This window comes from Cydia fagiglandana, chromosome 4, assembly GCF_963556715.1.
Source record: "Cydia fagiglandana chromosome 4, ilCydFagi1.1, whole genome shotgun sequence".
NCBI lineage: Eukaryota > Metazoa > Arthropoda > Insecta > Lepidoptera > Tortricidae > Cydia > Cydia fagiglandana.
The window spans coordinates 5,791,426-5,818,412 of record NC_085935.1 but is presented as its reverse complement, the minus strand read 5'-3'; the positions used below and the strand labels follow the sequence as shown (position 1 = coordinate 5,818,412).

At 36.0% G+C, this 26,987-nt stretch overlaps 1 protein-coding gene across 2 annotated transcripts in view; it reads left to right on the top strand.

Moving 5' to 3' along the window:
• LOC134663528 (homeobox protein aristaless-like) overlaps positions 1-26,987 on the top strand; it is a 123,704-nt gene that overhangs the window by 77,462 nt on the left and 19,255 nt on the right. The window contains exon 1 of one of the 2 annotated variants that reach the window (XM_063519922.1): positions 17,913-18,011. The exons of the other annotated variant lie outside the window; for it this stretch is intronic. Coding sequence (XP_063375992.1) covers positions 17,996-18,011 — 16 coding nt within the window. The 5' untranslated portion in view covers positions 17,913-17,995. Of the gene's footprint in view, positions 1-17,912; positions 18,012-26,987 lie in introns of those variants that run through there. 2 annotated transcript variants of the gene reach the window in all.

The window sequence follows — 26,987 nt, the reverse complement described above, 5'->3', positions numbered from 1 at the left end:
CGTCAAAAATGTGACAAGACGTGGCGCCCTCAATAATCTTCTACTATTTCTTGTCGGACTAATAATCCAATATACTGCATCTTTTTGTTGTTTTTCTGTTTAGTTTTCGAGGCATCTGGCAGCTTTATATTTTATTAAAAAAATTATCCAATAAGAAATCCAGTGCGCTCACATTTACCGCTTTTATGGAGCATGAAAACGGTAGCATTAAATTAATTAACCACCCCGCATCTTAAACCAAGTCTAAACGATATACTGTCCACGATTAACATGGAATAATAGAAAAACAACTCCATTAAGTATTTGTAATTAAATACCTCGTTTATATCACTTGTACAGAATTGTGGACCATAATCAGACAAGATTCTAGTACGGGTTTTTGTTTTATGTGTCGAATGCCTGGACCTAAAAGGAGTCGACTTATTTGGCCGAGGCGAGTCGAGTTCTGCAACCTGGCGTTAATCAATATTCCTTGATTAACAGGTAATTAAATGATTAGGTAATTAAGTCACAGTGATAATTATTTAGTCGTACCTAGGTTTGATTAAGGGAGTTATGTTATAAAACTCCGTTAAGGTGCTAAAGTTATTAGTTTGAGAAATCGATTTCCTTTTATATCTGACACGTGAGGTCGTGACATACAAGACTAGACTGATCATATCAAAGCGGTCATATACTGAGCTCCAATAACCCGATATAATTAAAGCATATTTTCTTGAATTGTACAGTCAACATCAAAAGTGTCTACCTATTACATAGTTGGTTTGTACCTGTCGGTGGCCGATCGTAAGATCAGGCAGATCGTAATGTTCCTGTGTAATGTTTTAACGATTGTCACATTAATCCAATGGATACTGGTATAGGTAGGATAGGTTCGTTAGGTTGCTTCAGATGCCCGAAGGGCAAACTGTCCAGAAATAGGAGCCCCGCGTAGCGGGGCTCCGTCGACTCAGGGAACTAATCAAAGATTTTCACGTATCACGATATGTCTAGGATATGCCTATTATTATTATTATTTATTATTAATATTATTTATTATTAATACACAGTACAGAGCTTAAATCTATACAGATCCCTGCAAAACTGTATTTACAGTTTGCCTGCAGGTAAGAGTCTCTACATACATGTATATTATTATACTTAATTATTATTTAATATGTATAAGCACTATAAGCACATAAGCACTTAAGTGACACTTGCACGCGTGCAATTGTCACTTAAGTGTTTGCAGTAGGTACAGTTTTAATGCGCTTTTGAATTTTTTCTTATTTGGTTCATGCCGAATATATATAATATTATTCTTAATAATATTCTCGGGTAGACTATTGGCCGCCGACATACCCAATATTTATTGAACAATATACTAATGAAGTAATTATACTGTTTGACTTAATATTGAAGTAATCAGATATTTGATTTGGTAACACATTCACTCATTTTACCCCTTTAAAATATATTTCGACAAGTAACCAAACAAGACCTAATTCCGAATAAACCTGATTAATTTTAAAAACTATCAACATTTCCCTATTGTATTAGAGATAGGGTCTCCAATTGCACGAAACACAACTGAAATAATTTTGCCATCTTGAGCTCTCGAACAAAGTTACTTTTAGCGTTCCGTCTACTTGTACGTATATCTTAAATATATCAATATAAAGTCAATTTTAGCCTACATGTAAAGATTTGTAGCAGTATTTTGATAGTGGTAATTCATGGGATTTGTCAATCAATGCACTGCAGAAAAAGATTAAGTCCAGAGTGTTTTGACGTGCTCAATTATGGCACTATGGGCTGCAAAGCGGATTATTGAAGGAAGATTAAATCAAGGATTTATACGGAAAATTGACGATTTGCGTCTGTTTTAGTGTTTTTAAGTTTTTGCGGATTTATAATCGATCGGCAGTTTTGCAAGTTTGCTGGCATTAAGATTGTAATTCAGTCAATTTGTTGAGTAAAATGTAAAAAAAAAACAGAAAAATGGATACTGCTTTTATAAAACTGTCCATACCTATTATAAAACATGTTGGTTTACTATGATTTTTAGACTTTTTAGATTTAGTTTAGTTGGATGGTTCGAATTGTATGAGGGTCTACCGCGAACCACGTTCGACGTGTTGCCTCTCTGTTACACTTACTTACGAATTTACAAGTGCGGCAGAGAGGCAACACGTCGAACGTTGTTCGCGGTAGGCCCTCTGTCTACATTGGCTTCTGTTGATGATTAGAAAAAAGTTAGATTAAATAAGACTGTGGTGAAGTTGATGATTGTATACAGTCGCCATCAGATATATCGGAGCGGCCAAGGTGTTCACAATATCTGAACACGCACTCTAACACCCTGACAATAGAGACGTGTTCAGATATTTGTGAGCGCCTTGGCCGCTCCGATATATCTGATGGCGACTGTACCTACCTAATATCTAACATAAAGTTGCACTTCGAACTAACTCGTAATTGCCCTGGCAAAGGTTTACCTAGGCCTAGGGCTAGCACACCCGCGTTTCTAAACTATACCAGGCGTGTCTCACTCCGCGATTTCGTCGCTTTGCTGCAGGTAGCTAAAAGTACATCTGCATCGACACCAATTTTGGGGTTTGGCATAAGCCGCGCGTGGCGCTGTCGCCACCTAGCGGCCATAGGTATCTGTCCTGATCGTAACAGACGCGTTTTGTTAGAGAGTGAGTCTTCTGTACCTAGTACTAATATTTATTCTGTGACTATACAGTCGTAGGCGTAGATATAGACCGACAAGAAATTGTAGAAATTAAAAAGTGGCAGCATCGTAGTGTCGTCCCGTTTTCATAGATTGATTTGAAAGGGACGTCACTACGATGTTGCCACTTTTTTGTTTCTATAATTTCTTGTCGGTCTATACTTTTTTTCATATTTTTTCAACACTCTTCATCAGACGCGACATTCTGACTTTAAAAATGATGTTTGATTTAATGGCTTCTCTACACGATGGGCCAGCGCCGGCCACTCCATTGGACGTAGCCATGCGGTAGAATGAGATAGCAATATCACTTGCCCCCTCTAACGCATAAATGCGTCCCTTGGAGTGGCCGGCGCTGGCCCATCGTGTAGAGAAGCCATAACACGCGAACATACCTAAGTGAGATGCACTGTGAGTAGTTTCGAAATAATATCGAATTAAAACCAGAATGTCAAAGTTCGAATACCAATAGATGAATCTATCAATAGTCAGTAATAAAAAACAATAAAACATTTGGTAACCTTTTTTACACGCGCAGCCCTAGTGTGATATTTGTTCGCAATTAGTGCCCGCGTCGCGCTAATGTATGGTTGCGTCGACGCAGCTGCAGGACTGACATTTCCTATCAGGGTTGCCACCGCCGCGGGCGAGGGTCGTGTGAAGTTCTAGATGTTTTCATTTAAATATATACATATGTACCGTAAACGGGAGGTTAGCTGTCAGAAACTACAAAAGCCACACATTCCGTTAGAAAACTGACTTTTTTATTTAATTTATAATATTATGTATAAACAGAGATTAAGTTATTCTTAATCATATACGGAGGTTAAAAAATTAGATTAATAAACTTGGATTACAGTACATTTTTTTAAATTTAATAGAAAGTTTAATTTGTTTAAGTAATTGAAGTAATATTTTTTTTCAAATGTCAATTTTTTTTTACTCTACAATTGCAGCAACAAAACAATAATCACCCTGATTGCTTACATTTACATATTCGTGCAAAAATTCACGTAACATTTATATGAACCCATGTCCCTGTCATACAAAGCCACACAAACATAAACAGTACTATCATATTTATCGCCTGTCACGCCAATGGTTAAAACTTAACTGTAAAGCAATAGACACCTTTTTTCTTGTCAATGCGAAACAATTAGCCCAAGCACGTTTATTTCAAAAGTCCTATGTCTATTTGACATTTATGTGACATAAGACTTTTTTTCTAATTGACCATAGACATCCGTGAGACTGCGCTAATGGCTGTTTGACATTGCAAATGCGTCGGGCCTTTGTCCAGTGCAAGTGAACGATTAAAAAAAACGTTACGCGTAATAGTTTATTAGCACGCACGGTTTTGGCGCGAACCCATCGCGAAACAGTGACGTCTCACCTGTGATTTGCATGTGTGATATGAATACTAATTTAATGTTTGTTATTAGCTTATTAGTTATTAAACAGGACATTAAGCGATCACCGATATTTTTACATTAGTTTCTTTGTTCTCTAAGACAGGGATACTCAAACTTTTTTGCTTTTTTAAATTTATTTTGCCCCCCATCCCCCCGATTATGAACGCTCACCAATGAATTTCAATTTCACACATGAACTTCTGCACCAAGAATAAAAATATATACATATGTAGATGTATAAAGTGCAATCAAGGATTTACGAAGGAAGGCCATTAAAATAACTGCAATGCGTTTTTAATTATCTATTTCCAGCCAATGCCAATACAAATATTAATCATTCTAATCGATTTTTAATTCACAAAGACTAGTCACAATTCAATAAAGCCATTATTTGCTACACTATTTACAAATACATTACAATCTTTATTTGTTTATTCGATCTAATCATCCTTTAAAAAACCTAAAAACTATTATGGTATTACACTTCTTTTGGTTCTGACAAATAGTTAATTAGTTTTTAATTTACTGTGGTCAAGCACGCAAACTATTAAATTTTACTGTAGGTATTTTATGTTCAGCAAATTTACGTTTTATACCGAAGTAATTTATTTTCTGTTGGACTGGACATTCTATTTCATTCTATTGACAACTGCTACCCAAGCATTTTAGATTTTTCAATTAATTAAGTATTACGTTTTTGTGATATATAGTTATACGTCCTTACATTTTTGTAATATATTTTTAAATTCATACATTATGCATATTTTCATAAGAAAATATTTCATTTGTATAGTGACACCAGATCATCAACAGTTTTTCGAAAAAAATATGTTTATCAATTACGTATCTTCATATCATACAATAATACTTAACTGGATAAAATATTTCCAAGGCGCATAAAAAACCCTAGTAGGTAAGTACCTAAGATATTTTATAACTTTAGAACCACACAGGAGAAAACGCTTTATGATAAATTAATAATTAAAATCGAATTAATTTATTGTAATATACTTATATATAATCACAAACAGCATTAACTTTACTGCCGGTATTAATAAAATCTTAGTAAGTGATTACTATTATGAAAAATGATATCGAATAATCCGCTTCACACGCCGTGAAACCTACACGTGTACTCAAATGTAACCATTGTTCCTTTGCCATAAAGCTGATTTTTCAGTACACTTACTACGCGATGAATTTATAAAAAAGATCAGTTCTATAATATGCATGTTATAATGAAATAGGAATCATAATGTTGTTTTTTATAAACCAATTTTATATAAATGGTTTTCATGCTATATGCCATTATTATATCGCCTTAGCAATCTAACACTTCTCTGAGAAATACTTAATAAATATTACTTGTTTAGTCATCAATTTAGTTTTATTAGGACTATCTGTTATTACGTCTATTTCGGTTAGATGGATTGCCACTGATAAATAAATAAACCATTTTTTTTTACAAAAAGGGGCTTATCACAAAAGGTTATGAACCCCTGAATTTCAAAGTGGGGTTATACCGACGGTTTATATACCAAATGCATTGCAATTACAAAGTGCATTGGGATAACTTAGAAATCAGGGTAATTTTGAATATATCTACTAAACTAGAAGCACTTCCTACTGTAGCAACAGCACGAGAATGCTAGATGCCATACTGCCCGATTCTAACTCTAAGATACGACATTAATAGATCTAGAAACGATATGGATTGGATGTATCAGTGTCTAATGAGACGTTTCTTCAAACAAAAACGTCGCTTTTGACACTGACACATCTAATCCATATCGTATCTAGATCCAATAATTGCCGTATCCTAAAGTACGAATCGGGCCGTTGGTAAGCGTTGCTAAAGGTATAAAGCGCTTCTGGTGTTGTAGATATTTACTTCTTTCAAAATTACCCCGCATTCGCAGTTACCCCAATACACAAGTCTCAAAATGTAAAATCTACACTAATACCTTCTATATTTAAGTCATAGCTTTCCAATGATATTTATAATAATAAAAACGCCAAATATTACCTTAAATAGAATGAACACCCACAAACTTGTAAACTAGTCTATCAGCCCGACTTTCCCCGTGTCGCAACAACGTAATCAGCCATCCTATTAACTTCAGACATCTATATCTCTTTAATCATGTTGATGGTCCATTTCTATGCTAAATACGTTGTTTATTTTGATTATTGGCCGCCATTCTTGTTTATGTCTTATAATAGGCGATTATACAGTTAGATTTGGAAGATTTATTGATTTATATAATTGTTATTGGGTAAATGCGCCAATGTTCGACTTTGTCATTATAATTGAAAGCATTTCACAGATGTTTTCTGTAATGAGTTGTTTTATTGCTCGTAAATTATTTTTCTAGTGAAAAAACGAGTGGTATACCCTGACAAGATTTCATTTGGAAGTCGCAATGTTGCAGATTTTCAGCGGTACTATTTTATGTCACTGGCAACTTGGCAAGGAGACTCTTTGACAACAGACCTTGGAAATCATCGAATGTAAAGAAAAATAATAAAAAAAATTTCAACCCCTTCATTAACCGCTAGGTATAGACAGCTCAGTCCGTTCTCCATTTGTTCATATTAACACATTTTCTCCGTTTTTGCGTAAACCATAATTAATTACGACAACAATTCGAATTCATTAACGGTCGAGCAAAAACGCGGGAAAAGTTTCGCAGCGTAATTACAGATGGCGGTGATAGTGCGTGCGGGTAGGGCTGCCAATGATGATGTGCACAAAATAAAATGTAATCATACATGACATAAGGCATTCTCTACCAATAAATCTTAAGGCCAGTCAGAGAGATCTACTCGTACATTCTTCAAATTAATAACTAATTTGATATTTTATCATTATCAATTAATCCAATGTTCACTTTAATGTCTAGTCATGAATATTTATCATTTTTATTTTTTATAATTTTTATCAATTTTAATTGTAGGTACATAAATGTAGAAAACGTTGACATATAGTGTAGGTACTAAATGTATGTATAAAACAGCCGACTTTATTTTTCAAGCTTTCGAGGTTGGCTTCATAGGAAATGCTGTTCATACTGAACAGACAACAAAATCAATCACCAAATCACAAATCTGACTATTCCCTAGTTCCATTTACAGAGTGCATATTTAATAGTAGTTTATGTGACTGCTGCAATATTAAAAACATTAAAACACGAGTGTGAGTTTATAAAACGAGCTAAAAGCGAAAAACATCACACAAGTGTTCTAATGACTAATTATGTAAGTACAGTTAGGCAGTTACATTACACTGCTGGTGTGTATTTGATGTGTTCAGGAACCACACAATATATACGTGTAGATATAAATATTGTTTTAAAACAAAAGGCGCCATCCTTAGCCACTGCGAGTGCGCGCTGCTCACGGCGCTATAGAAAAGTAACGGTCACACATTTCAACGCTTGTTTACTACTTAAAGGTCGATTTTTTCCGTCCTGTCTCAATGCTACCATAGTAATGTGTGTAAGAGCATGATCTCTGGAGAATTATATGTATACCTACTCATGGACTTAGAGCAGCACTCGGCAACAGGCGGCCCGCGACCTCTTACTTGCGGCCCAAGAGCCCCCCTGGCTATTCTGTATGTAACGCTACGTCTTACGTAGGCGAACAACGCGCGAACGCGGCGCGGCGCGGCGCGGCGAAAGCAGCCGCCGCCGCGCCGCGCCGCGCCGCGCCGCCTGACATCCGCGTGCAAATCGCGCCGCACCGCGTTCGCAACGAGATCGCTTACGTAGGACACTTCTATGGGCATCAAAGGATTGATTTCGCCGCGCCGCGCCGCGCCGCGTTCGCGCGTTGTTCGCCTACGTAAGACGTAGCGTAATAGGTATTGTCAAACAACAATGTCTGATACAGTCACACATGTTAACAAAGAGCGGCCCGCGTCAACTTTGTTAACTACTTATGTGGCCCTTGACAGCTAAAAGGTTGCCGACCGCTGACTTAGAGGAACGCAAAAAAAAGGTTTATTGGATTACAGCACCAAAGCAATTTAAGCAGCAAAGTAATTTCAAAATAAGTTTAGGTGCTGTGATTTTTTTGCGTACCTCTAAATTTGTCCATGGCCTTACTTGTCTGGAAGAGATCGCTTTTTAGCATGAAGCCCGTATAACCATATCTAATTACGTATATTATCCTGTTTGTACAAGAATCCTTGTACAGGTGAGGATTATTCAAAGCAATTGAATGGAATCAATAGAATGTAATTATCATTAATAAATCTAGTATTCAACTAACGTAATTTGCCTTGATTATAAAACATGATTTACATAATAACAGAAGAATTTAATTATCTAGATAAAAACTTGTTAATGGTGCAAGGTTTTTGATTGTTATTTCCTATTATTACTATTTACAATATCAACGAAGGACATCAAGATTTTAACTAATTCAATATTTACATGATAACTGACGTGTAACAAAGATTTACATTTGATCGTACCTATATATTTTTCCTAGGCCTACCGGGAACATCGAAAAGTTTTGTTATCGCCTTTAGGTATGTCTAGTAGCCAAAAGGTCGTTGCAGAAAAAAAAACATATTTTCATGGAATTTGACTTTTACGGTTACACTCTGATACTTTGTCACTGAAAAGTCTAACATATGTAATATAATATTTAGCTTTTTCTGACTCTAGAACATTATTTATACAGACAAATAAACATTTGCATAGATACATAGAGACGCGGATACTACGCAGTGAACTAGCTTGAAAAAAAAAAACAAATATACTACTTTATCATTACGATTTGCAGGCCGATTATTAATTCTAACTACACAATTGTAATTACTAATTATCATACAATATGATCTAACTCATTGATCGAGCTATAGCAAAAAATACGTCACACATACCATTCTAATGGCGCGCGCACACATTCGTTTCTGCATTGACAAACGGTATTTATACCTACTCCGGTATAAATATTGCTTTTTTATGAGCTAAACAAAAGTATCGGTCCGCTTCGAACAATGCTTTTAGAAATCACAGCGGTACGATACCGACGTTGACGTTTTTTGAATGAAGAAATGACACTTTTGACACTGACAGATCAAATTGGACCGCTGTGATTTCTTAAAGCATTGTTCGAATAAAATTGGAATGCGGGCCTTATAAAATTGGAGGTACTACATTTACTTACCACAAACTTATTTTAGTAAAGTTACGTTTAAGTTTGTACAGTTAGTAAGTACTTAAAAATATTTGGTAATATCTGAATAAAATACCTGGATTTTTTTCATATTTTGACCCATGGTGGTACGGAGACTTTATTATACCGGGTGTGGCCTGTAATACGAGCAAAAAATTTAACTGTAGGCAGTACTCCTCATACTGACCAACATTTCTTCAGCTACTTTTAAAAATAACTTGTGCTTTGATTTTTAATACACTTTAAAGTTCATTCTATGACGCAATGTATTGCGAATTTTGTTATGTTTAAGGCGTGACAAGCAACGTCAATCACAATGATATATTATGACATGGCGATTGCGTCCATTGAAGACAATATTTATTTTGTATGAAAAATAGGGAGTCTAAATACTTCATAATTTTTAAAAGTTGTTGAACAAAAGTGTCACCGTTTAAGGAGTACAATCTATGTTTTAATTATTTGCTCGTGTTACAGGCCACACCCGGTATATCATTTAAATCTATTATTTTCTGTGATATTCTTCTTTCAACCTCATATTGCCAAATTGTACAGTGTACACACACCTCAACACTTACCCCTTATCAACACACCGGTACCGGTACCGGTAGTAAAAAACCAATATTAATTAAGAACCAGATAACACGTTGTAAAATAATGAGTGGCATATCTTAAAATGTCACGTACTATTAAAATGAGTGCTCACACTGGCCAATCGACTATACCGCGAACTAGTCGCAAAAAAAAACAAAGATTATGTTATTTGATTAGACCTAATTACATTTCTGTATGTAATTAACTTCGTATCACCCTTTGTTTATTACCAAGACGTACAAATGTACAGAAGCAATCATAAAAGTAAATGTTACTCTAATATCACTTTTATTTTCTTAGTCGTAAGACAAGATATAGCAAGGGTCGAACGGGGAAAGATGCCCAAGCGCGCTTGGCGTTTACAACCTTTTTTACTGTTTAATATTAAATAATGTATTATGGAAAAATAAAAAAGTCCAAAGCGCCAATATCTACACGGTTTCTTTCACTGTGTATGGGAGCCTTTTATGGCAAGTTGCAATATGTTTGCGATCTGCGAGTACAAGTTGTGAGATTCCACTTACTAAGCGAATATGGGCGAGTGAAAGAAGCGGGTGAAACAGTGTAAGAGTGCTTTCCGATGCGGTGTTTTACTGTATGTGTCAAAAATAAGTAAAATGCGTCAATAGGGTAACTAAGTATAGTAGAAAGTTTAGTAGATATTTGTCATTTTCAAAATTAGCCCGTTTTCGAAGTTACCTCAAGTAACAATGCGCCTTAATTGACTTCTCATTTTTGACATTGTTTAATATGGCATTATTTTTAAATTAGGAACACTGTAGAGATTATTATTTTTTATCTGCAGAACAAACTTAAAATGCTAGTACAATTTTGTGACGTCACTTAAAACAGAGTACAGCAACGTCAAAAACTACGCCAAACCAGGGGTGCGAAACTCCTGAGATCGGTCAAACTCAGCTTCGCTCGGCTCAGCATTGCTCCGAGCAATTATTAGGGTTGGCACCACTTGACTTCCTTTTGCGTGCACGACCACAGATAAGATAATCACTTGATTTTTGACAACCCTAAATAGCCGAAAGGGATAGTGTCATGTATTAGAAAGGGCCAGCATGATTCGACCCTGAACCGCTGTCAAACTTCGGTTTTGTAGGAAGTTTCCTTTCTGTACGGTAGTACTATTAATTATTCTGTGGCCAAACCCATAACAAGTCAAATAAGACGCTGACTTTTTTACTGTTATATAACAAGAGAAATGAGATAGAAAATAAAATTTCTAACGGGCTCATTAAATAAATTAGGTTTGTAGTTCGTTTTTTTTTGGTGTAAGTGTATGGACCAAGGTCTGAAATAACTGTTTTTTTTATTGATATCTAATATCACAGAATAAAATTCAAGCACATTAAAAACATAGTAAAATACCACCCACGCCGATTGATGCATGCGAAGATGCAACCAGTGCATATGATACGCACCAATCATCAAGAGTATCAATGACGATCGTCAGGGACGTATCAAAATAAAATTTAAACCAGAATAAAAAGTTCAATCAGAATTGGCATCAAGAACTCGTCGCCCTGCGCTCGCGCACCGAACGGGAACACGACAAGATGTCTAAGGTCGAGATAAGCCGGTATGTTATTACGGCATAATTTACGATGGAAATTAAGGCGATTTGTTAATTTCATAGTCGAGTGTCAGCGGACGGCTCTTTTATGGACATCCTGTTTTTATTGGGATGGAATTGAAATGTTGATGCGAATACCCGTTTTTAGTACTGGCAATAGAGCGACTACTAGCTGCAGAGTAGATAATAATGATAAGCCCGCTCCACACTCGGCTCCGCGCCGCGATTCGCGCACGTTGTGGAGCGGGCTATACGTACAGTCAACAACAGAGCTATGAATACAGGCAAAGTGCCAAAAATATGTATACACGACCTTAATGTACAGGCAATAAAGTATTAGTATACATAGTAGTACTGTATACATATTTTTGACACTTTGCCTGTATTCATAGCTCTGTTGTTGATTGTACATAGTTCTCACTGTAATTAGTGATCCAAAAGACCCGAGCCCTGTTAGCACTTTTTTTAGGGCTCGCCTCATCTCTTGACGCCTAAAAAGCTAAAAGCCTTTTTTATTTAATTAGTAAAATAGGTTTTCAGCCTTTTAGGCGTCGAGAGATGAGGCGAGCCCTAAAAAAAGAGCTAACAGGGCTTGAGTCTTTTGGATCACTAACTGTAATAGTATTAATAAACGCTCGTACGGGACCGCAACCTTGGTCCGGTCCGTGTATTTTTATCGCTCTCACTCATAACGTCTATCGGATGTACGGTGACCACCTTCCTCGCGACCGAATATGCCTCGGACGGTACCAAGGTTGCGGTCCGGTACGCCCGTCTATACGGTCTATAAATACGTCACGAATCATGTTGTCCCTCCGTACATAACAGGTTCTCTTTCTCACTTACACAGGAACGAATTGAGAGACATATCTTTGGTTAAACTAGCACAAACATAGGGGCTACCGCAAAAACCGAAATTCGCAAATTGCGGGGATCTTTCTCTTTTACTCCAATGAAGGTGTAATTAGAGTGACAGAGAAAAATGCCCGCAATTCGACTTTCGCAGTTATAGCACTAGAGTGGTGCAGCTTAGGAACGAAGCTGAGAATAAGTATATTCAAAACATCTTTAGTCTTCATCTCTCTTACTAAAATAGGTGTTTCGTGTGACATGTATTTGTATGTATGTCCGAGAGACTAGGTACTGTCGCTTCAAAAATACTAGTGTAAAATTTGACACCCGATAGCAAGATTGAATACATTTTCCTGATTTTTAGTACGTAGGTCTTTACTCTAGGCTTGTCATAAAAAAGGTTGAGAACCCCTGGCACTAATTGTTTTCACGGAAAACATACAAAGGGCAAAAGGATGATAACCTGACACAATATAATAATTACAAGAATGAAATCATCGTATAATTTGTAAAATCCAATGCAACATATTATACGAATGATCCCGATGCCCCGACAATGCTAGCAATTAAATAATTATACATAATCCGGTACGGTTTGACGCAAAAGACAAGCCTCTACTACTAAAACTCGAATATAACTCGCCCTTTTAATTCAATAATGTATACCGCCACCCCACAATAACATCTTTTGAGCGTCGTCGTCTAGTCAGCGCTATGAATAATAGCGTCGCTGCGCAGTTACGCCAACGTTGCGTCGAGCAGCAGCCATAGAGTTGACTAGACGCCGACGCTCGGGAGACGCTAAGTGTGGGGTGATTCATAGTGATTTTTAAATATTCGGTTGTCTTAACTGTTTCTTAACTGGAAATTATAAGAGCCGCTTCACACTAGCGTCTCCCTTCCTATGCCTAGATTTTAATTTAAATATAAAATATACATTTAAATTTTAACTGAAAGGAAATCGAGAAGATATTTTCTCACGTCTTCTAAAACCAATGGTAGTACTCTCCTCGCATGACCAGATTCATACGGCCTAATTACAAGCAATTACAGCATGCAACATACTGTCGTTCGCATTAGCAAATAATTGACTTAATTAACACGTGGCCATTAGAGGGTTAAGGTCGCTAATGCAGTTCCGCAGTAGGGTGAGTCCGGGAGACTTGCCTATGTTTTAAAAAAAAGTGCCACCAAATCAAATTAGGTTTTTATCTTATGAGCAGTCCAATATGACCTAACGATGCCAATTCGGGTATGAGACATATGCGTGCCAAAAAAATAATAATACCTATAGTTAAGAAGATATTTGACTTCATGATGCTTTCTCTGAAATGGGATAATCTCTGTAAAATATGTATGTTTCATGTTTCATGAATTGCTTAATCTCAAATTGGTACTTAATTATTGAAAAACGCAGTTAACGAGCATTTGGCATATGTACGAGTTTATTAGTTAATTACAGTTACATCCCTTTCCTGTTGGCAGAGTGTCGGATGTATCTAATATAATTACGTATATTTAATATACAATGTTTTGCAAAATATCGATTTCACTAAAATTGTGCACGAACGCCAGAAATAATTACATATAATGAGTTTAATGCTCGTATAATTGAATTTAATTCGAAGGATCGTTACAAATCAAAGTAATATTTTTTACTTATTACTTAACTACTAATTTAAAACTATAACTAACTTATAGATAATACGAGTAATTTCGAACACGTAGCGCAGACTTTAAACTACAACATATTTTAGTTTGATGAATGTTTCTTGCATCATGGTTAATGTATTAAATTTTGTTTATTGCCCGAATTTTTACACACTTTTATTTAGTTTTACCTTGTATATTCTTTGTATATATGTAAGTACTTACATGCGCTACGAGAACAAAAAATGTAACTTAAATTTGAACCACTTCCCGGTGTCTGATTGAGCTGAAATTTGGCATACTTCCGTATTACCGATAACAATGAAACATTATGCTAACATGGAGCTATCTGATGATGAACTCTTCAATGGAAAAACATAAACACATTGAGTTTAGGCTTATTAGAAAGATCTCTAGTTACACTTGAAAGACATGCTGTATCAAAAAAAATGTTGACGGTGTGTTACGAAATGCATCCAAGTCCTAGTATGTATAATTAAATAACCTTTCTTAGTTTGTACCTAAAAGCCTAATCATGCAATGCAATATATGTACCAGACCAGTGGTCGGCTAACCGCGGCTCACGATTCTCGTGGCTCTTTAAAGGTACAATTCCGACTCTTTAAGTCACCCATAAAATTAACCCTTGAGTGTTCCTACACCACTGAAAACATTTTGAAACTATTTGAACATATGAAAATATTTGTTCATTCCTTATGAAAATTCCTGTTAATGATTTAATGATTATAATCGAATAAAAAATAATTACGATCGCTATATAAAGCTAATAGAGCTACAGAAAAAATCACAAATCTGACTCCAGTAATTGTGTTACAATGTAATATTTATAAGCAGTGTAAAGTTAAATGAGGCAATTATATATATCCTATAATTATGTACGGCCTTTAAACTCAAATCTAACTGTCAGAGGATGCTTACATTGTATTGGAAGGAAGGATATAGATATTTAGTGGAAATTAAATTCTAAAATCGTAAATCTCATTCAATTACCAATGGTCTCATCAAGTTGTTAAATACCATTATTTAAGTAATTTATGTTTAATACATGATGCATACATTACCTACATAATGCTGTTAACAGATAAACCTTAAACGTTATCTGGGACTACATATTCCGTCCAAGCCTTAGAGCATTTAATAACTGGAGTCGCCTATAAGAGCTTACCCCTGTGCCGAAAACCTTGCACAATTGTGCACACTTTTGCATGGACTGATATTTATCTGACATGACTTGTACGTTACGTACAAATCATGTACATATAGCCATACATTTGACGTACGGACAGTACGGACGGACAGGCGGACAGAAGGACAGCGGGGACAAAAATATGCCTACCCACTTAATTATTGTTTTATTTTATTTCTCTAATAACAATCACAAATCTCAAAATGCCGGACTGGAACAAAACTTTATCAACGGCTTGTTATATTTGATTTCATGAAATGAATAACGCTATTGTCATTATGTGTCCGGTATTGCCGGTAGTATTCGTCATTAAGAATATTTCCGTTTGATATAATTGATATCTAAACTGTGAGTGTAACAATGACCGATTATGATAACGATTAACGACAAACAAATGATTAGACCGAGAAAAGCCTGCAGCGATTTTGATAGCCCACGCAGTGCAAATTATGACGTGTAAATAACACTTGCACTGCGTGGGCTAGCAAAATCGCTGCAGATTTTTCTCGGTCTAACTCTATTTACTTTCTATACATCTCGCTCGCACTAATAGCGAGTACGAGCGAGATGCATAGAAGTAAATTACGTTCTCGATAGCGTGTACGTCAGTGCCAAACTTGTGGTAGCCACACTGGCATTCTATACATTTACGTAAATGTCCATGCCAAAATTCATGTAATTTAAGCATGTCGTTTTAAAAGGAGAGCGTCACCTCGATTGTATGGAAGCGTGTTTTTAGTGGCGAGTTCTTGTGATTCTTCATATCGTAATTAAAACGAGACACAATCCTCTAGTTTAACTTTTCTTTCCATCACCGTGATCCGCTTTACAAGCAACCTAGCAAGAAAATTTTAAGGCCACCCCACACTTACGTCTTTTGAGCGTCGTCGTCTAGTCAGCGCTATGGAAAATAGCGTCACAGCGCAGTTGCGCCAACGTTGCGTCCAGCAGCAGCCATAGAGTTGACTATAGTTCGTTTTTTTTAGCATTAGAAATAAGGTAACCAATCTTGATGAGTCTTTTAATTGAAAAACAGATTTTAAAAATAAGTTACGGCAAATATGTAACAATTATGAATCTAATACGATCATTTATATTCTTCTGCTTTCATAAATAATAGTTACTGATTAGTGTAGTAAACGAAGCAAGTTGTTGTATGGAGACCCATGCATTAATTCCTCAGTCGATGAAATTTTGCTTGGTTATTGTATAGTATGAGCCGAAACTAACATTATAAATATCCAAAAAAAAAACCGGCCATTTGCGAGTCTGACTCGCGTTTCTAGGGTTCCGTACATAATTCCGACTCACGCTTGACAGCATATTTCTAATAGGTTTTCCTGTCATCTATAGGTAAAGAACTATTTTATGTATTTTTTTCAAAATTTTAGACCCAGTAGTTTCGGAGATACAGGGGGAATGGTAATTTTTTGGCTATATGTATTTTCTTAAATAACTTCGAACCTATGTATTTTTAAATTATACAAAAAATATGTCCATCTTTGGGTTACTAATTTACATTATGTGTACCAAATTTCAACTTAATTGGTCCAGTAGTTTCCGAGAAAATAGGCTGTGACAAACAGACAGACAGACGCACGAGTGATCCTATAAGGGTTCTTTTTTTTTCGTTTTGAGGTACGGAACCCTAAAAACACTCCTAAGTTAGGTATTTATACGTAAACATACAAATCTGTTTATTTATTTAACCGAGTAATTCCTCCGTCCGAAATTTTTTTACCAAATAAGTTATTGGTATTTCTGCTGGGATTTTTTTTATTGTTATGTCATATATTGTTGCAATACGTTACATGAATATTTCCGGTGGAGACGAAAGTTTGAACGGAGAATTTTTCCGTAAAAAGATATTAACGATTTAAGACTTTAGGTATTTACTTAAATACCATTACTATTATTCTTTGGATATTTATACAATACTTTTTATTTATTGATACTTTATCATACTGTAATGTTTTTTCTGGCTGAGAAATTACTGCGGGGTCCACTACCTTTATTTACTACACTAGATCTTTAAAAAGCGTTTTTCAATTAAAAGATATGTCAAGATCGCTTCCTTTTTGCAAGTTCTTTCTAATGCTAAAAAACCGGGCAAGTGCGAGTCGGACTCGCGCACGAAGGGTTTCGTACCATAATGCAAAAAAAAAGCAAAAAAAAAACGGTCACCCATCTAAGTACTGACCACTCCCGACGTCGTTGCTTAACATTGGTCAAAAATCACGTTTGTTGTATGGGAACCCCATTTAAATCTTTATTTTATTCTGTTTTTAGTATTTGTTGTTATAGCGGCAACAGAAATACATCATCTGTGAAAATTTCAACTGTCTAGCTATCACGGTTCGTGAGATACAGCCTGGTGACAGACGGACGGACGGACGGACGGACGGACAGCGAAGTCTTAGTAATAGGGTCCCGTTTTACCCTTTGGGTACGGAACCCTAAGAACTATAGACGCCGACGCTCGGGAGACGCTAATGTGACCCCTTAATGTAAAGAGAACTTAAAAATACATAGTACGTACTTACTTAAATTAATCCATCAACGTTATCAAATTCTATATATAAACAAGTAATCCAATCGCGATACCGCGGCACGAACGGAAATTGCATTATCTAATTACGAGTAATTATTCCTTATCAAGTAATTACAGAAACATGGATTGTATATTTCATTCACAAGCAAACCTGCGCGGGCGATCGTTGTCTAATGTACATTGTGTTTAGAATGAGTCAATTGAAATTTAATTTTAAGTTTGTGTTGTGTTGATTAAGATGGGAATCATGAAACGTGAGTGTGCTTATTTTTATTATCGGCGCGTATTGGGTTATAAACACATTTTAGAAAAAGTTTCTGTACCGTAAAATGGGGTAAGTTGGGTAAAATTTGACTTTCAAACCTCGATAAAATTTTATATTTACATGTGAAAACTGAATGGTGTATATAATAAGTGGTTCGGACGTTTGTATTTTATTTTGGGTAGTTTCATTTCATAACTTTGACGATAAAGAGGAAAACCCACCTCACCCCGTAGTGCCTCGTATTTGGGGTGAGAGGGTTTTTCATACAAAGGTGGAAGATTGTTGGATCGATTTTTTTTTATTATGCGTATTACTATTTTAAATTGTAAAATATTATATTTATTATACGTATTAAATTTTAAATTGGAATACATTATTTTTGTAGCAGTGGCCTTGAAATCCCTTCTCGCCCCCCTCTCAAACCTTCTCTCCCCATTCATAACCGAACTCTCCCCGCGAAAACTCACCCCGTTACGGTACCCCTAGTGTAAATTTCATTTGATAGCGTGACGCGACGCGTTTGTGTTAAGTGTCATTTTGTATGGGATTTTGAGTTTCCAAAACGTCCCGCTTGGCGCGCTAGTCAAAATCTTATACAAACTGACCTTAACGCAAACGCAAACGCTCTTCCCGCTATCGAATTAAATTTACACTAGAGGTAAACACACTCTGGTACATGTATAATTGTATATCCCGTTTTTCTGATTGGGGTCTCAAAAACTGAAAAAATGTATCCCCCTTGCAAGTGTCTAGCGGAAAAATTAGCTTTTGATTCTGTTAATTATGTGATGGCTACAGGATAGACGCGAACGAGTTATGCATACAATAAAATGTGTATGAGTGTATGACCCAATGACCGGATTGTATTTATTTTGATTTCCGCCGGCTTAGGTACTTTGCCTATTTTGATACAATTTTTCAAGAATAAGTTTTAGTCCCTTTAGGTTTTAAGGTTTAGTTTTAAGCTATTAATTTTGTATTTATTTTTTAATTTATTAATGTATTTTTTATAATTTCCTGTTATGTAATAAGAATAAGTAAATTAAGTTAATAAGACGTATTGATTCTGAAAATATGAATTTTACATATGATTCCGAGCCCGTGGAGAAATTTCGGAAGCTTCTTGTATTTTTATAACCAAAGAGACTTTACAGTTTCAAAATAAAAACTTGCTGAAATTTTCCAGAAATTTACAATATGCATTCAAACTTTTTGGGAACTTCCTTCGACTTAAACACCTGTACTATACCTAGATAGTTAGACCAATAGAATATAATTTAATCAAGTAGAGAAAATAAATAGAGCGTATCAAAATCAATATGATATGCCTGTCTCCACAGTCATAATGATCACTTTATTGCCTATAATCGTAAAATAAGCCTGTCACTATCACTCACAACGACACTGAAAGAGACACCATTATTTATCCACAAAAAGACTGGATGCAAACCGGCAATTTGTGAATTTCCTCCATATAATTAGTGCATTTTTATCTCACGCAATCTTAGGAACGTTTGAACTTTCGCAAACTCGCATTTCACTCAAATCGCCAAACACAAATTGAGCGCTATTGCTATTACTTTAAAGTTCATATTTGAAGCAATTGAAAGTTGATAAGAGTGAAATTAATACTTCGTGTTATAATTTCCTGCGTACGCTTTACAAACAGGCCAATTCGAGTTTTAATTATTCGATCTGTTTCCGATACGATACTGATCTGTCATTGTAAAAAGTGACGGTTTTGGTTGAAGAAATGTCACTATTGACACTGACAGTGTGCGAGACAATTTAAAGGGGCCCTGGTCCTGACCATGTCTCCACATTAAAACAACTCACTGCAACTTGTATTAAAATAAATTTATTTCAGCTCCACCAAAACTTACATTTTTATACCATGACAACTCAATCTCTTCTACTGTTTCTATTCAATTGTTTCCTATCATATGGCTCCTCTACAGGATGAGCCAGCGCTGGCCACTCCAAGGGACGCATTTATGCGTTAGAGGGAGCAATTGATATTGCTATCTCATTCTACCGCATGGCTGCGTCTCTTGGAGCGGCCAGCGTTGGCCCATCGTGTAGCTGTAGAGGAGCCAATAGACAAGAGTAAAGTATAAAACCTAAAGAGTTTTAATATAAACATAACTTGTGTTCTGTTATGAACAGACAGAACAGTATCATATCGGAACCAGATCGAATAACTGAAACTCTAATTGGCCTGAAACATTATGTCATATAGAGAAATTGTTGCTCCATATTGCAATTATGGCAATTATGTAAAACTAATTTACTCGTACGCACTTCGAGGCACGCAATGCGGGGTATAAGGACTATTTATTAGTATTTATTGGGTTTACTGCAGTTTTATCGTGTCATAATGCTCATAAATCTCATAATATTAGATAAGGAGTGAACGATTACATGGTTTGATTTTACTAGGCATTCTACATATAGCCTGAAAATAACACGAGTAAGGTAAACATAGGTACCTACTAGTGCTCGACATGCTAATGCCCAATAGATGACACATCGCTGTCACCTCTATTAACAAGTTTCAAGGTGACATGTACTGGAACCGCGTCGAGCACCAGTTCACATTTATCTTACAGATGTAGTGAACAATATCCTTTGCCTTCGTATTTTCTCGGAAACATTCGTATTTGTTATGCTACTTCAGCCAACCTCAGTACTTTCTGTACTGAGACTGCCTTGAATAGCATAATAACACGTTCGTGCGTTTCCGTGAAAATACGATGGCAAAGGATTATTCACTACATCTGTAGAGGAAAAGCAAAAAAATGGAAAGAAAAATAATAATAACAATAAAAAATTGATTTAATTTATTCAATCTTGAAATCTAATTAGATGGAGGTACATACAAGTCAAAAAATCCATTTACCATAAAAACAAATAAATAACTTATGAACTAAATACATCTATAAATAATACTAAATTAAAACTAACAACCCTGAATATATCTAAAATAAAATAAGGAATATAAAAACTACTCAAAGAGGCCTCCCCGCGCTACCCCCGGCGCAAAGGTGCCCATCACACTCGCTGCGTTACCGCGTTGAATTGCGATGGACAGCCTTTGCACCAGGAAAAACCCGGAGAGCGGGTCAAGGCCCCTTTCTTGCATGCGATACCATAAACTTCCCTATTGCAAAAGATACCATGGTTCTACAAAACAAACATCCCTTCATAAATTGAGACCACACTAAGTATTCGTTCAATAAGCTACGTCAATCACACTGATTTAAACTTTCACGATTATTAAACATTATCAAACTGCACAACGGGACTTAATCGCGTATTTAAGTTTTAAGATTTACCTCCGACGTTTCGAGGACGGCGTTGTCCCCGTGGTCTCGGAGAAGACTGGCTCAAGTTGACATCAACATCTTCTAGCCGCGCGAGTTTTTCGAACTACCCGCACTTGGTCTTGTTTATCAGACAGACAGACAGATTGTTTATGTTATAATCTTAAAACTTAAATACGCGATTAAGTCCCGTTGTGCAGTTTGATAAAGCTACGTCAATGTTTGGCATGGTCTTTCTCAACTATACCGTATGTACGGTATTCATAGTATGTTTGAAATACTTGAAACCATAAAAATAAACGAGCGTAAAGCATATTCACATTAATGTCATAATGTGGTTAAAACAAAGTTATGACACAGTTTTATGAACAAAAGGAATGTCTGCTTTAATTGTCGTAAATGTTCATATGTTTTCATACATATTTTATTTCGTTGACTGTTTTATCAAGATTTACTTTAAATAATAAAAGTTAATGTGCTTAAACTATACCGGAACGGACGTTAACAGAGACATTGTTTTTAATAGAATATTATAGTTATTTTTTTATAATTAGGTACACGTTAAATTAAGACAGAGCGTAAAGCCAGAAAAATAGAACAAAAAAAGATATGGCACCGCGCGAAGTTTGCGACGGAAGATATGGTCTTCGTGCAACTTTGTAACATTTTCCCTAATTCATTAAATTTTATTAAAATATAAATCGATATAAAATTAAATTAAAAATAAAAACTAAATTACACAGTAAATATACTAATGTATACCTATACTTGTGTGTTTACTAGATTTAATATTAAGATTATACTGTTTGAGTAAAAAATACTTACACCTGAAAATAGGTGTAAATTAGATAATGTTTCCGTATTTTTTTTATTTTGAGCCATTTTTAACCCTTTAAGGTTTTGGTTGAAGTTGACCCTTGCAAGTGTAAGTATTCTTTCCGTGTTAAGTTATTCATGGCAATTACCCTTGATTAAAACATGTAAAAATTCTATATAAAAGCTATTAATAATTTTGAGTTAGCCCCCTCTTAACCCTTTATAAGGCATAAGGGTGTCATTATACAAAATTGAACTCTTATCACTTTGAAATAAAGTTCAAATTCAGATGGGGAATATATTCCCTCAGCCTTATAAATGCTTAATTACTACATTTTCACGTAGAAGTGGCATAAGTACACATTTTTTATAATTTTCAAAACTTTTCCTCCTAGAAATAGTTAAATACTCCAAAGGAGATAAAATAGAGAACTTAGTATTGTTTCCAAGACACCTTGTAATTGAGCGCAGAAACATAATGGCAGTCCAATTAGCGGCATAATACCGTAATCAGCCTGATTGAGGCAATAACAATTAAACCTACATAATAATTGATTACGAGAACAGACCAAATTACACGCAAATGATAGTTGTACGACAATGTTACATTTGTATTACTATGTTTTATAAATAAATCTAAGTTTACTTCACTTTGAACGCGTGCTATTTTATTTAGATACTATTATTATTTACTATATACATGTCGGCGGCCGATTGTAAATTCTGCCTGATTTCTATTATGAAATTCCTAGGCATATCGTGAATCGTGAAAATTATCGTCTCTCCCTGAGTCGACGAAGCCCCGCGTAGCGGGGTTCCTATTTCTGGACAGTTTGACTTTCGGGCATCTGAAGCGTCTAACGAAACTACCCTACCTATCTATTGGTTTAATGTGACTACCGCCAAAACATTAGGTACACAGGAATTTTATGATCTGCCAGATTTAACGATCAGCTGCCGGCATATACAGGGTGATTTCTGGGTCGTGATCCAGAACCACTTTTTCTGAGTCTGTAAATGATCCACATTATCATATGGTAGTATTTGATTAAAAGATAATTACTTTAATTATTCTTATTTTTCAAGTAAAATTAATGTTATACTAAGTAATTATGCTCACCCTATGACTTTTGACATACGTTGTATGGAAAGCGACAGATTCAGATTCAGATTCAGATGTTTTATTGGTAAAAGGCAATCATTTTACAAGTCAATAATATAAATGTACAATATCTAACTGTTATTTACATTTCAGGTATTTACTGATTAATTATTATTACATATTGATATTAATATTATATATTTACATAATTTTTTGCATTTAATTGTCTCATTTCAAACATTGACAGAGAGAATCATATTATCTTTGTCTTACACTAGTACTAGCACCCAAAAGAAAAGGATGAGTATAGTTTTTTTGTTCTTATTTACTGACAATTTTTACCTATATATTTTTGGATTAGTGATGATATTCTATGATTCGAAAAAATCATCAATGCTATAAAAGGCCATGCCTAGAAGATATTCTTTTAATTTTTTAAGAAAGATTGCATCGGTTGGTGAATTTTTAATATCTGCTGGAAGAGCATTATAGATTTTAACGCCAAACACAGCGAGCGACTTGCGTGTTTTGGCTAGGCGGGCGCGCGGCACGAGCAGCAGGTGCGGGCGGCGGCGCGCGTCGCAGCCGAGACGCTGCGCGGTGGTCATGTATGAGCTTAGATTCAGTCTGACGTATTTGCAAGCCTCAAGGATGTAAATGCTATGCAAAGTTAAGATTTTGTGTTTTTTAAATAGTTCTTGTGCCGGGTATTCAACAGGTTTTTTAGCAATAACCCGGATGGCACGTTTTTGGATTTTGAATATCCTGTCACGTTCGGCTGCGGTACACCACAAATCAATTCCGTAGGTTAGAATGGAATTAAAGTATCCATAGTATGCTTTTTTTAAATTATCTATAGACAGACTGGGAGCCAACCTAGATAATGCATAGGACGCTGAAGACAGCTTATTACAAGTTTCATCTATGTGTGGTGCCCATGACAGCCCCTCGTCAATTACAAATCCTAGGTATTTTACGCTATCAACTTGCGGCACAAGTACATCGTTCAAACTTATATCGAGCATACTGTTGTTAGTTTTGCGCAGCTGAAAATGAATTATATTGGTTTTGTCTACGTTTAGACACATACCATTGACTGTGAACCATCGAGATATTAGTTTCATAACTTCTCTCAGTTTGGATTTTAAGTCTAATAAATTATCTGCATTCACTATGATGCATGTATCGTCCGCGAACATAACATATTCTGGGCCGATACATGCTGATGTGATATCATTGACAAGCAAAAGAAACAGGTAATTTCCCATCGTCGAGCCTTGGGGAACCGCCGCATCAGCCATGGTTTCCAGGTTAGACTTTGCATTTAAGACGTAGGTACACTGCTTACGATTGCTTAAAAATGATTCTATTAATTTGTGAAATTCACCTTCAATACCGTATCGAGACATCTTTGCCAAAAGCAGCGCGTGGTCGACCATTTCGAAGGCGCGCGAGAGGTCGCAGAATATCGCCGCGACCTGTCGCCCGCCCTCCAGGTGCGCTAGCACGCGCGCCACGACGTCGCGCGCCGCACTCACAGTCGAGCGGCCCGCTCGATATGCATATTGATGCTCATTCAGAACATTATTGGAGACTAGATGTTTTAGAATTCTGGCACTAAGGAGGCGCTCAAATATTTTTGAAACTATAGGAATCAATGATATTGGACGATAAGATTTTGGAAGATGCATTTCACCTTTTCCTTTATATACCGGTTGCACTTTTATAATTTTAAGTGCATTTGGAAAATTTCCCGTCAGAACGCAATCATTAAATAACTTTAGTAGTAGGGACACTAAATTTGGAGGTAGGTATCCTAGTATGTGGGTTGACATATCATTCACATCCTTTGATTGTTTAAGTTTAATTTCTTTAATAGACTTTATAATTTCATGAAGGGTGAATAATTCAAAATTAAATTTCAACGGTATCAAAGGCAGATAGTTCTCAAGATATGCAAGTGCATCACTAGTGCATGGTTTGACTCCACCGTAAGTCGCCGACACGTAGTGGTGGTTTAGCCGCTCGGCGGCCGCGGCAGCGCGCGCGGCGTCGCTCGCGCCCTCGGACCGGCTCACCAACACGTCTAACGCGCAGTTTCCTCGCTTATTATTCTTACAAGTTTCAGAAGAGATAATTTTCCATATATTTCGGCTCATGTTGCTAGTATTACTCTTTGATATTTTTTCATTTAAATAATTACTTCGTGTGTTTTTTAGTGCGACCGAGTAAGTAGCTTCAAGTTGCAATAAGTTAGAAAACTGTTCGCCATTCGAGTTGTGTGAAAGTTTTAGCTTATGTGAATGAATTTTCTGACGTAATCTATATATATCATCACTAACCCATACATTTTTATGGTTTTTTATAGTGCATTTTCTATGAGGAAAATGTACGTTGAAGTAATGTTTGATTACATTTAATACTAATTCAAGAAGTTTACTAGGGCAAGAACTTTTACACAAAAGTGCATCCCAGTCATAAAAATCAAGACTTAATTTAAAATTGCAAAAATTTTCATTACAAAATTGTCTCTTTTCAACACATTTATTTGTTACAATATTTTTATACATTTTAACAGACATAACAAGGCATAGGTGGTCTGATAAGTGCATATTTACACATGACACATTTATTATTTGTGATTTATTTAAATTGGAATAAATATGATCGATACAGGTTTGACTAATGTCAGTTATTCTTGTCGGTTTTGCATTAATTTGTCTAAATCCCAACTGTTTTAGGAGATATGTTAGGTTTTTTGTATTACTACATTTTGTAAGAGAGTCAATGTTTATATCTCCAATTAGTACAACTTTAGATGTTTTAAATATATGCATGCTAAGTAGTTGATTTAATTTAGATAGAAACAATGGTACATCACCGCTCGGAGGTCTGTAGATACACACCACTACCAGGTCCAGGCCGATGCATTCTATCGCACACACTTCGAAATTCATTTCAACTGATAGGTCGTTGACCTCCTGTCGCTCCATAGTAATGATGTTTGGCTTAACATAGATACACGCTCCTCCTCCTTTGCGGTTAGGTCTGCAGAAGTGGGTTCGCAGGCTGTAGTTAAGGATGTTGACAGAAGTTATTTGATCAGCCTGGAGCCAGTGCTCCGTCAGGCATAATATGTCTATTTTGTTATGCAGTTGTAACTCGCATTCAAGTTTATAGGTTTTGTTTTCAAGTCGGTTGATGTTTTGATGCATAATTGTTATTGTCGAGTCGTTACTGCTCCGCGGCGTTTCGGGTGCTAAGACTCCCGGGCGCCTCGCTTGCCCGGGGACGGAGAAAGGGCCTCCATTCTGACACACTTATGTTTACCGGCCAAGCGGTGTTTGTGAGAAAATCATCATATATCGTATTTGGTATTCCAACTTTGAACGAGTTATAAGTATCCCTTTTTGACGGGATTTGTTCTGCACTATATTGAAAACCACTGCGAATGCTCTTTAGGTGGTTTATCACATGTTCCGGTGTGGTTTCTTTATTGAAGAAACATGTGTGTAAGTATCTATAAACTTCGACTCCTTTTATGCTCGTATTCGCGGCAGTCCCCCTTATCACGGTGGGTTTATATGACCCCCGTTGTCTTTGTTGGGGTCTTGGTTCATTTTCAGTAGTTTGATTGGGTTGTTCCTGAGTATTTGGTATTGAGTCGAGAATTGCCAATTTTTGGGTGCCGGATGACAGCTCTGTAGTTGTTATAGGGGGCGAT